Source organism: Poecilia reticulata, chromosome 22 (genome assembly GCF_904066995.2).
Source record: "Poecilia reticulata chromosome 22, P_reticulata-male-v2, whole genome shotgun sequence".
Taxonomy (NCBI): Eukaryota; Metazoa; Chordata; class Actinopteri; order Cyprinodontiformes; family Poeciliidae; genus Poecilia; species Poecilia reticulata.
Window position 1 is genome coordinate 13018673 of NC_088851.1, and position 9552 is coordinate 13028224.

General features: G+C 39.2%; 1 protein-coding gene across 4 annotated transcripts in view; it reads left to right on the forward strand.

Moving 5' to 3' along the window:
* The window catches only part of zgc:103755 (CAP-Gly domain-containing linker protein 4), a 31624-nt gene extending 26063 nt beyond the window's left edge, over positions 1 to 5561 (forward strand). For all 4 annotated transcript variants that reach the window (XM_008399690.3, XM_008399689.3, XM_008399691.3 and 1 more), the window contains 3 exons: positions 1358 to 1422; positions 2406 to 2484; positions 2727 to 5561. In XM_008399690.3, the coding sequence (XP_008397912.2) occupies positions 1358 to 1422; positions 2406 to 2484; positions 2727 to 3093 (511 nt within the window). In that variant the 3' untranslated portion in view covers positions 3094 to 5561. The remainder of the gene's footprint in view (positions 1 to 1357; positions 1423 to 2405; positions 2485 to 2726) is intronic.
* Positions 5562 to 9552: the final 3991 nt, after the last annotated feature.

A 9552-nucleotide genomic window follows, 5' to 3' on the forward strand; every position in this document is an offset into this window, starting at 1 on the left:
TATTTTCATGCCTGGATAGGGATAATCTGCCATCACTTATTTTCCCAGTGGATTTAAAATTGCTACCTTTATCTAAATACCTGTAACACATGTCATGTTTTTATGGACAGCAATCAGAAAATCTGCTTGGGAAACATGTGTGACAACCTGTATAACTACATATTGTTCTGATATTGGTTCTGTTATTTTGGCATGTTTACATGTTAATCTTCTTGCATTCAGTATGAAATATCAAACCCTGCATCTCTGCCCTTATTACATTTTCCAATGACCCAAAGGTTTCCTTTTTACTGTTGTAAACAAATTAAAGCTCCTGGTTTTTATAATTCCAATACGTTTTATCAAGAATTAAGGTGCGTACGTAACGGCAAAATTAGAAAACCCATAATTAGTTTGCAGCATCTGTATTTTACACTGAACGTATATAACATGATTAAGTTCCAAGTATTTTGGCTGAACATGCAGCCGGGCTGCAGCTGTTCAAAGTTTTTTTTTCTCATCAAATCAGTTTCAAAAATGTTTTTTTTTTTATAACCTCAGTTTTTTTTTTAAGGTTTTTTAAGGTTATTTGAGCAGATGTGTTTCCTTAATTGTAAGGATTTCCAACGTGGCTGTTTATTAAATCAGTTTGTTCCTGGGGAAATTCTCTAACGGTATTATTCATGGAGTCACTGAGTTGAGTTACTGGACGGCACATTAGCAGCACAACGCCTCAAGTGTAAAATAGTCATAACTGAATAAAAGCCATTAAAAGGCAGTTGTCATCTATAACAATGTGTGAGTTTATCAGAGCTGATGGACTGCTGCACTTTAATTTCTTTGGATGATTTGTGTCTGCTCACATTTTCCTCTCAGGGTTTTCTTGTTTTTATTTTTAATTTTTTTGGCACTTCCTTTATATAGAAGCTGCGTTTTGGGGAGTCGGCTCTTGTTTCTCTTTCCTCTGTTATTTCCTAATTAACCTCAGACTAGAGAGCGTGCATACTTTCCAGCTGTCTAATGAAGGATTTCGCATTCTTCTCCAGAAGCTTGCTTCTCCTCCTTGTTTCTTCTGCTGTCAGCATCTATTGTGACGTATTAGGAAAGCAGACGCTCCAGCCTTTCACCAACGCTCTTTGATATTGTTTCTGTACTCTTACTGTTCTTATTTCTGAAGCTTATTGTTTCGTATCTGTGCTCAGACCTGCTATTTGTCAGTTTTAGAGAAGGTTAAGAAAACATTAATATGGCTGTTGCAAGGTTGCTACTGGCAACTATTTAAGTCGCCTTTGTTTTGAGATGTAAAAAATTCATTCTTGCACGACGGTTGCTTTAAGACCTCACGGAGGAGACTAATACTTAATTCCTTTCCTCCCAGGATCCACGGTTCCGTCGACTGCCTTTCAGAGCTCACCACATCACGTCTCAGTCATCCAGTCAGCGGTAAGGATTAGACTCAATTATTTGAAAAGTACAGTTGCAGTCATAGGTTTCCATGCACTCATCATGGAATGTCATTAATTTGGGGATTTTAAGCACTCATTAAACAGTCTTCTTCTTAAATTATAAAAACTGCAGGAGTTTTCAAAACACAAACTGGGGACAGAAGTTTGAATTTATTTATTGTTGAAATCCATGCAAGCCTAATTGTATACCTACAGTGGACAGGGATTGGGTGGTATGTTGTCATACCACAGTAACCCAACTGAATGTATTTGGACCAAATTACAATGATCCTGAATTTTTTAGAAAGGTCTTAAATCACACATTTCTAATAATAGTCTAATTGGTGGTGATTTCAACTTTGCTCTGGATACTTATTTAGACAGATCTTCAACTTTGCTAGTGAAATCTTCCAAAACATGCAACCCTGTAAAATTATTCACTGAAAATATGAACCTGTTATATTTTTGGCTGATTTCTAACTCATTTTAGGGAGCTCTCCTTTTATCCCAAAGTATGCAATGTTTACACAGTGTTTTTTAGTTCATGGGAAATTATTTTCTGACAATACGAAGTACCACAACATTGTCATCTCTGACCACAGTCCTCAAGAGAATATGCCCGACCTGAGATGTTGGACATTTAACCTTCAGCGTCTCCCAGCAACCAAGTTCTCTGAATATTTGTAAACACATAAAAAGCTTTTTGAAACAAACGATGATAATGTTTCTCCTATGTTATGGGATGTCTCAATGACCATTTAAAAAGCTGCATTTACATCTTACCACCCATCTGTCAAAAAACACAGTTGAGCAAAGCAATAGAACTAGAAATGCTCAACAACCTTCTCTCTTTCATTGCAACACTTAATTTTGAGTGGATTGAAACTTTAGACTGGAGATATTTGTACATTTCTCTCTGTGAGGCCAGTTTTTAACATGCATCTCTGTGAAATATCCCTGACTCTTTTGACTGGCATGCAGGTACAATTCGTCGCAGCTTCAGCACATCATCAGCCATTGCCACACCAAAAGAGGGGAACAGGAGGAGCCCGGTTTCCAGGTGAGAATCTTTTCAAAACAGTTTTCACATCTTTCTTCCCTGAGCCTTTCAGCTTCATCCTAATCCTCCTGCAGCAGTGTCATAATCAGGAGTTTTGAAATAGCTACGACACAAAAGAATGACCCGAAGATCAAGCCCTGAGCTCATAAATCACCTGATATTTCTTTTTCTCCACACGTATTTTCTCATAAATCTTCCTCGCTGTTTTTTCCCCACTCTATTTTCACAAACAAAACATAAAGAAGTCGCTCCACCCCTCACCGCCGTCGCTGGAGCACCCTGAGTGGCAGCAGTGGAGGACTTCCTGGAAGCATGGCAGGATCCAGTCTGTCATCCTGCTCAGACGGCCAGGTGCGTCTCCATGTGGGCATGCAGGTCTTCCTGACCAGCGCCAACGAGATGGCCTTCATCCGCTTCTTGGGAACTACGGACTTTGCCCCGGGGCTCTGGCTGGGGCTGGAGCTTCGAAGCCCAAAGGGGAAGAACGACGGGTCTGTGGACGGCCACCGCTACTTCACATGTCGGCCCGGCTACGGCATGCTGGTCCGGCCCAGCCGCATCACCTACCGCGGCATCAACGGTTCCCACTTGGTGAACGAGAAAAGCTGAAGACTGTTGAAAACTGGGGCTGGGTTGGATGCAAAGATCTTTGAACTTTTTGCATTTCTAACTTTTTGCATTCTCTGTGCTGCAGAACTAGGAGCTAAATTATGCTTATTAGTCTTTAGGGTCTAGAGGCAAAAAGCACTTTATAAAGTTAAAGATAAATTTTTTTTCATTAACCTCTCTGCACTACTTAATCTGATTGCACTGACAAGCCTGGTCGTCATAGAATAAGATTAGATTGGGTGTTTGCAAAACATCTTTTAAAACAAAGAGCTAATTTTGATCACATCAGCTGGGATTTTATCAAATAATTATGATTTATTTAAGAGTGTTTATGTGTCAATGTGAGTGCATGTCAGTCAGAGCACGCTGGAACCGGAGATTATGCAACAGGATCATAATGTATGTGATGTCAAAGTTATTAGTTATTATGATTAAAAACGTTTATCTTAATCAGAATACAGCCACATTAACGGCATTTATTCTACAGACTGTTATTTTGCTACAGATAAATGATTCTGTTTGGTGTCGGTTTGCATATTTAACCTGGTTAGGGATGGTTGGTAATGATGTGACTAAAAATATTTTTTATTTGAAATCTCTGCCATGTAATACGTTTTTATGCCCTATGTGTTGCTGGTATGGTGGTCAGTCGAGTCGCCACTGAAAGACGGGAGTCGAGCCACTTAAAACTGGAACGTTGACATTGGGAAACCCCATATAAACATTCAGCGTCAGTGTCAAAAGATTTAGAATAAATGTATCTTTCTTGAAGTCCCTTATGCAGAAATTCCCATAAAATAAATGTCCACTAATCTGACCTGAATGCTTGACTCGGCCAAGTTTCATGGAAACTTTGTTGTTGCAGGGAATCGTGAATCCTGTGAAATAATTGAAAAACAATTTGACAAATGCAACTTTTCGACAAAATTACCCATTTTTAGTTATCTTGCAGACGCCACAAACTAAAATGTCCTGGTATGTCCCAGTTCTTAAGCCCGTTGAAAGGAAAACATCATAGATCCTCCATTTCCACATGTTCTTTGTTTCACACCATACATAAAAATAAAACAATAAAACACATGTACATTAAATATTTACCCTAGGAAAACAAAATCATGGAGTACTAATTTAAAATCTTTTAAGGATGCTGATCTATTTTAAAACAAAATTGAGATTGTCCTGTTTTCATGTTAATGGTTCTCGAACATCTGTACCAGTGCTGCTGGTGTTCGTTACACATGGAAAGCCGTTTGTCTCGAGGATCAGGTTTCTGAAACAAAGTTGGAGAAAGAAATTTTGTGCGGAAGATTCCCTCCTGGTGGAAATCCGTTCCCTTAATGAAATTCTGTCTGTGCGCCACAAGGTCGAGTTCGAATCGGATCTTCATCATTTCAGGGAGGTTTTTGCAAGCAGGCTGCGAGCCCTTCTGCCCATACAGGGCAAGAGCATATTTCTATCAAAACAAAAGCTCCTTTAGATGTAACATGCCTTATATGTTTGATGAGGAATAAACATAATTAAGAAAACATTTAAGCCCAGAATATATAGGAAATAGTTAAAAACATGCAGTAACCACACATTATAAGAAGCACATTTAGGTAAAGGATATTGACGTTTTGCCATAATCCCATACAGTCGGTGCAGTTACCAGAGATAGAGGTGTTATTGTAGGAAATATTTGTTTGTCCAGAAATCGAGTCCATTTTTCCCATGTTGTAGAATTTGGTCCACATTAATGAGTAGTTTTCATCCATTACTAACAAGGCTGTAATTGTTAATTTTTGAGACAATCATATCATCCATTTTTGCATAAGAAGTAGTATTTTGTCCACCTTTTGTCATCTTAACTTTGGTAATCCATATAACAGTCCTTGAGTGAAGTATATTTTCATGGTGTAGCATTTAATGAGCCAAAATAATATGGTATATCTAAATTAAAACCGCTTAACACTAGAACTACATAATCATCCACAAGTTTCAAGAATATAAGCTGATTAGTGTGTCTGGGCAGCTCTGCAGAGAACGAGCCATTGATTGTGCATGTGGAAAACAAGGTCTCTGTTCAGTAAAACACTCATGGCCCGTCCAATTAGAGCATGCCGGCCACAACGGCAGCAGCAGAATCTCCAGCGGCCTTCCCTCATTGATCTGTTTTGGTCAGGCCCCAGGTGATTGAAAAGCTGAAGCCAAGGTTGTCTGAAATGTCTGCAACAGATGAATGGTAGGAAAAAAGAAAAACAATAAGTCTTTCTAAAGTTGAAACATTTCCATCTACACTCAGAAGAGCTCCTCCTTTATATTGAAGCCACTTTTGATATATTCTTATTTCACATTTTCTTTGTTCACCTATAGTTTGTTGGATGGGAATTTCTGCACTAATGAAAAGTGTTCACTGGGTGTGACAGAAGTGGTTCAGTCTTATGAATTTACATGTTAAAACCTTTAAATAAAATAAGTCTTTCATCATGGCTCTTGGGCTTTCAATTTCTTTCCACAGAGAACGAGCTGTTCAATTTCTGTAGGTTTCTTCGGTCTGTGCTGGACCCCCCCCACCCCCCACCCCGATGGAACCAGCGTTCCCAAATTTGGCGTCGAATAGGAATGACATGCCACATTATGCCATGATTGTGGAGCAAATTGAGGTTTGATTGCTTGCTGTAAATTGTTTTCTATGCTTATTGTTTATCTCTATAGTCCTAAACAGAGGAGAGGGCTCAGCAGAGGCAGAGCTTACTCCTAAGTACTGAGATGGATTTGTAGGTGAACAACTAAATCCATATCATGATTGAAAACAGTGAGTAGAACCATTACTGATGCAGCATCTTGTTGGGGAAATTTCTGACCACCAGCCTCTCATAGCATTCTGTTGGACCTGTGATCCATCCTTAACTTTGCCTCTGTTCATTCAGGTTTTCAGACGTTTTTCTGAAATGTTGATGTTTCTGGGACAACTTCACCTGCTTCTAAAGTCAATGGAGAGGAACAGAAAATGTCATCAGGTTAGGACTCCAAACACTTACCAGCTCACAACTCACAAAAATCACTTATTTTTCATTTACATTAAAATGAACCTTCTCTTTTTTTCATTTTTTTTTCATTTCCTCTACATTCTAAGTTTTCTTGACTCCTTTGAGGTTTTACTGTCGTGTGTAATTCCTGAACATGTATGTATCAGATTAATCCTGTTATAAATGTTTAGCCCTCCTTTAAATTACCACTAAAGTCATCCATCATGCTTGTCTGTCTATAAGTTACCCCTAAGGTTCTGCATCCAACCCGTTAGTTTATTATTTGGAGAAGTGGTTCTGAAAAGAAACAAACACATGTTCATGCTGTGTGGCAATATTACTTTTAGCAGAAGTGCCTATGAAAGCAAGTTGTAGATGTAAAAGCAAGCAGGAGACCTGCAGCCGATGAGAAATGCAGCGAGGGTTCAGACGTCACGCGGAGAAGCTGCGTGCAGGAAGAGAGGCTTTGAAATCATGAAGTAGCTTCCTGTGCTGCCTAATTGTGCCTACCCACATCCTCCACTTTCTTATTATAGATTTATTTAATAAGCTGTTGCTCTTTGTTCAGATGTGTTCTAAGAGGTTTATTGAGCATTCCTTCGCTATCTTGTCCTGCTTGGATTATATTTCTGGAACCTCTGCGTTGATCTTCTGTAGCCGTTTCCTCTTTTGAAACTGTGATCCCGGTAATCAAGACCAGAATCTCATCCAGGTTTTCTAATTCAAACATCGGGTGGCGGATACGGCGAGGAGGGACTTCTGTATCAGAAACCAACTGATGCATGTTTAGGGGACAGTTTACTGGTTTCTGAAGGAAAACGTACTTTCGTTCTTCCGATTTATGTCGTCTTTGAGCAATTTAACCCCGAGAAACTGAAAAATGTTAACATGAAACAAAAACCAGCTGAGCATCGTTGTGCATGAACACAGCTCCTTTAGGAGACTGACTCACGCCTCGCTTTCATCTTTAAATATCAGCGAGAAGCTGGATCTGCTTCAGTCCTGATGATGTCTTTTGAACCAGTTAGCTGTTTGCCCTTTCTTTTGAATCCAGGTAGTCGTTCTCATCTGCTGGATGTTTTGTTCTGAGCCCTCGGCTAATTTGGAGCTACTAGTAAAGATTTTGCCGTCAGTTTGGGCCGTTCAAAGGTTTTGCTGGAATTTGAGGTTTTGCAACAATTTGTTTAATTTGGGATGGATTGTGTTCGGTTTTAGTCAACAAAACATTTGTGACTCATGAAACACCCAGACTACCCAAAGACAGCATGTAAGTAAACAAGTTTACGAAAAGGTCACAATTCCTGACATGAAATGCTTAATGCTGGTTGATGGCACCCTCCGGTTATTGGCACTCCTTGCACAAATGTGTTAAAAAAATAAACTGAGACTAATGTTTGCAGCAGGAAAATTCCACAACTACAAATGTAATTCAGGTAAATTTATTTGTGGAGGAGAAAAATCTAATGGTTTTCTACAAATCCACTGGTGTACACTAATTAGTCTTGAGACACGTGGACCGTCTTTAAAAAAAAAGTCTAAAGTATAAAACTCTTGACAGCCGTGGTTAGAATTTAAAAAGCTGCTATTCTGAGTTATTTTTATTAACAATAACTCATGAAAAGCTAGATTTTTCTGAACTTTGCAGTGCGACTATCTCCTGGAAGGCTTTTAAAACAACTCTACCAATAAATTGCTTTGCTTATTTTGAGAAATTGTAGTTGATATCTAATTAGACATGTTACTTTATGTCCAACTACGGTCCAAAGACAGAAATGTTCACTTCTCTATTCAAGTTTGAGATTTAGACACTTAAACATATTTTCTATATAAATATTTGTGTGAAGTAGCAAAGGTTTAGCTTTTTATCAGCTGAATGTGATGAAATAATTTTCTCTGGATGGAAGCACTTAGTGCCGTTTGCCCAGCAGGAGACAAATGATCAGTGAGCTCAGACTATTTGGTGTGAAGGAGAGATAAAGGAGCTCAGCTGAGGAATCCAGTTTGCCGTTTCCAGATAAATACAAATCGGCAGCTGCTCAAGCCTTTGTTCGTGTTTACAATACACAGATAATCCTGTTGGGTCTCCATTCACCTCAGCTGGGTTTATGTACTATTATGACCAGCTCGCTGTACGTAATCCTGATTATTACACATCTAAATTACTGAAATGAGCTGCTGTACTTCCCTTTATTAGCTACACCAGCCGTTACTGTAGCTTTCTCCTGCGCCGGTTTCTAATCTCACCTGGAGATCAAGCCAGAATATTCAATTGGAAAATAACTAGAGTTTCACCTTCATCACCACTGCTCATCCTCTCCAGCAAGACTGCAGTGCTTTGCATGTTTATTACGGAGATGCTGCTCGAGGCTTCAGCTCAGGAGAGCAGAGGCTCTGTCTGAACAGTTTCTATGGGATGATCAAGCAGTCTTTAGTGTCTGCGTGGGGCTGTCAGGAAGTGTTTCCTGTTGAGGATCGCTTGTCTTTACATTCCTGATTAGAAGCAGGTGAGAACGGCTCCAGCTTGTTGTCCTGAAGTAACGTTCTCGGGTTTCAGTTCGCCCTCTTGAAGCTAAGGTCGGAATGAATGTCGATGAAAGCCAGTCTGGCAAATTTATAAGTGAAGCTTTTCTCCTGAGCGTCTGGAGAGACTTGCACTCTTCTTGCCCTTTTGTTCTCTCATTTTCAGCTCTGCTGTGCTCCAAAAGACGCCGGCTCTGCTCGCGGAGCAGCTCAGTACAGAGAAATTGTCATATTGAGTAAAATTCATGTCACTGCGAAAACAACCAAAGGCGAACAATGATAATTTAATCACTTGCAGCTAGATACAAACTGAAGAGTGATAGTGTGAGCAGGGGTGAGGACGACATTCACAAGGTTGGTTGTTGATGGGTTATGGAGTCAGACGGAAATGCAATGTTAGATCAGAACGGTAAGGAGACTTGACTTTTGTGTTACAAAATTGTAAATACTTGAAGCACTCCCAAAACTCTGAGCTAAATCCTGGTTTCTTTTTTAATTGAATTTGAATCTACAATTTGGAGAAGTAGCAGCCAAAAGGTGCCAATTAAGTGGTTTTCAGTGTGAGCAGCTCTGTAAAGACTGGAGTGATTGGAGGCTTGCTGGTCGTCGTCAAGATGGAGGGACATCAGCAATGCTGCCCATTACAAACGGGTAACAAACAGTTGGGTAGTAAATTTTGCTGGCTGATTGTCCCAGAAATGTTTGTGAAAAATATATATATTTTTTAAAAACAATTTTCAAGTAATATAATGGTAATGGAAAACAATATTACAAGTTTGCCCTCTCAAAACTTTTAATTTCTAAAGGACATGTAACATAGGAACTGGTTTAGGGACATTTTAAATATCAAAAATTAAATAAAAAACATATAAAATGGATACTGGACAGGATAAAATAGAAAACACTTTGCATCATCTGTAGAGCACGATGG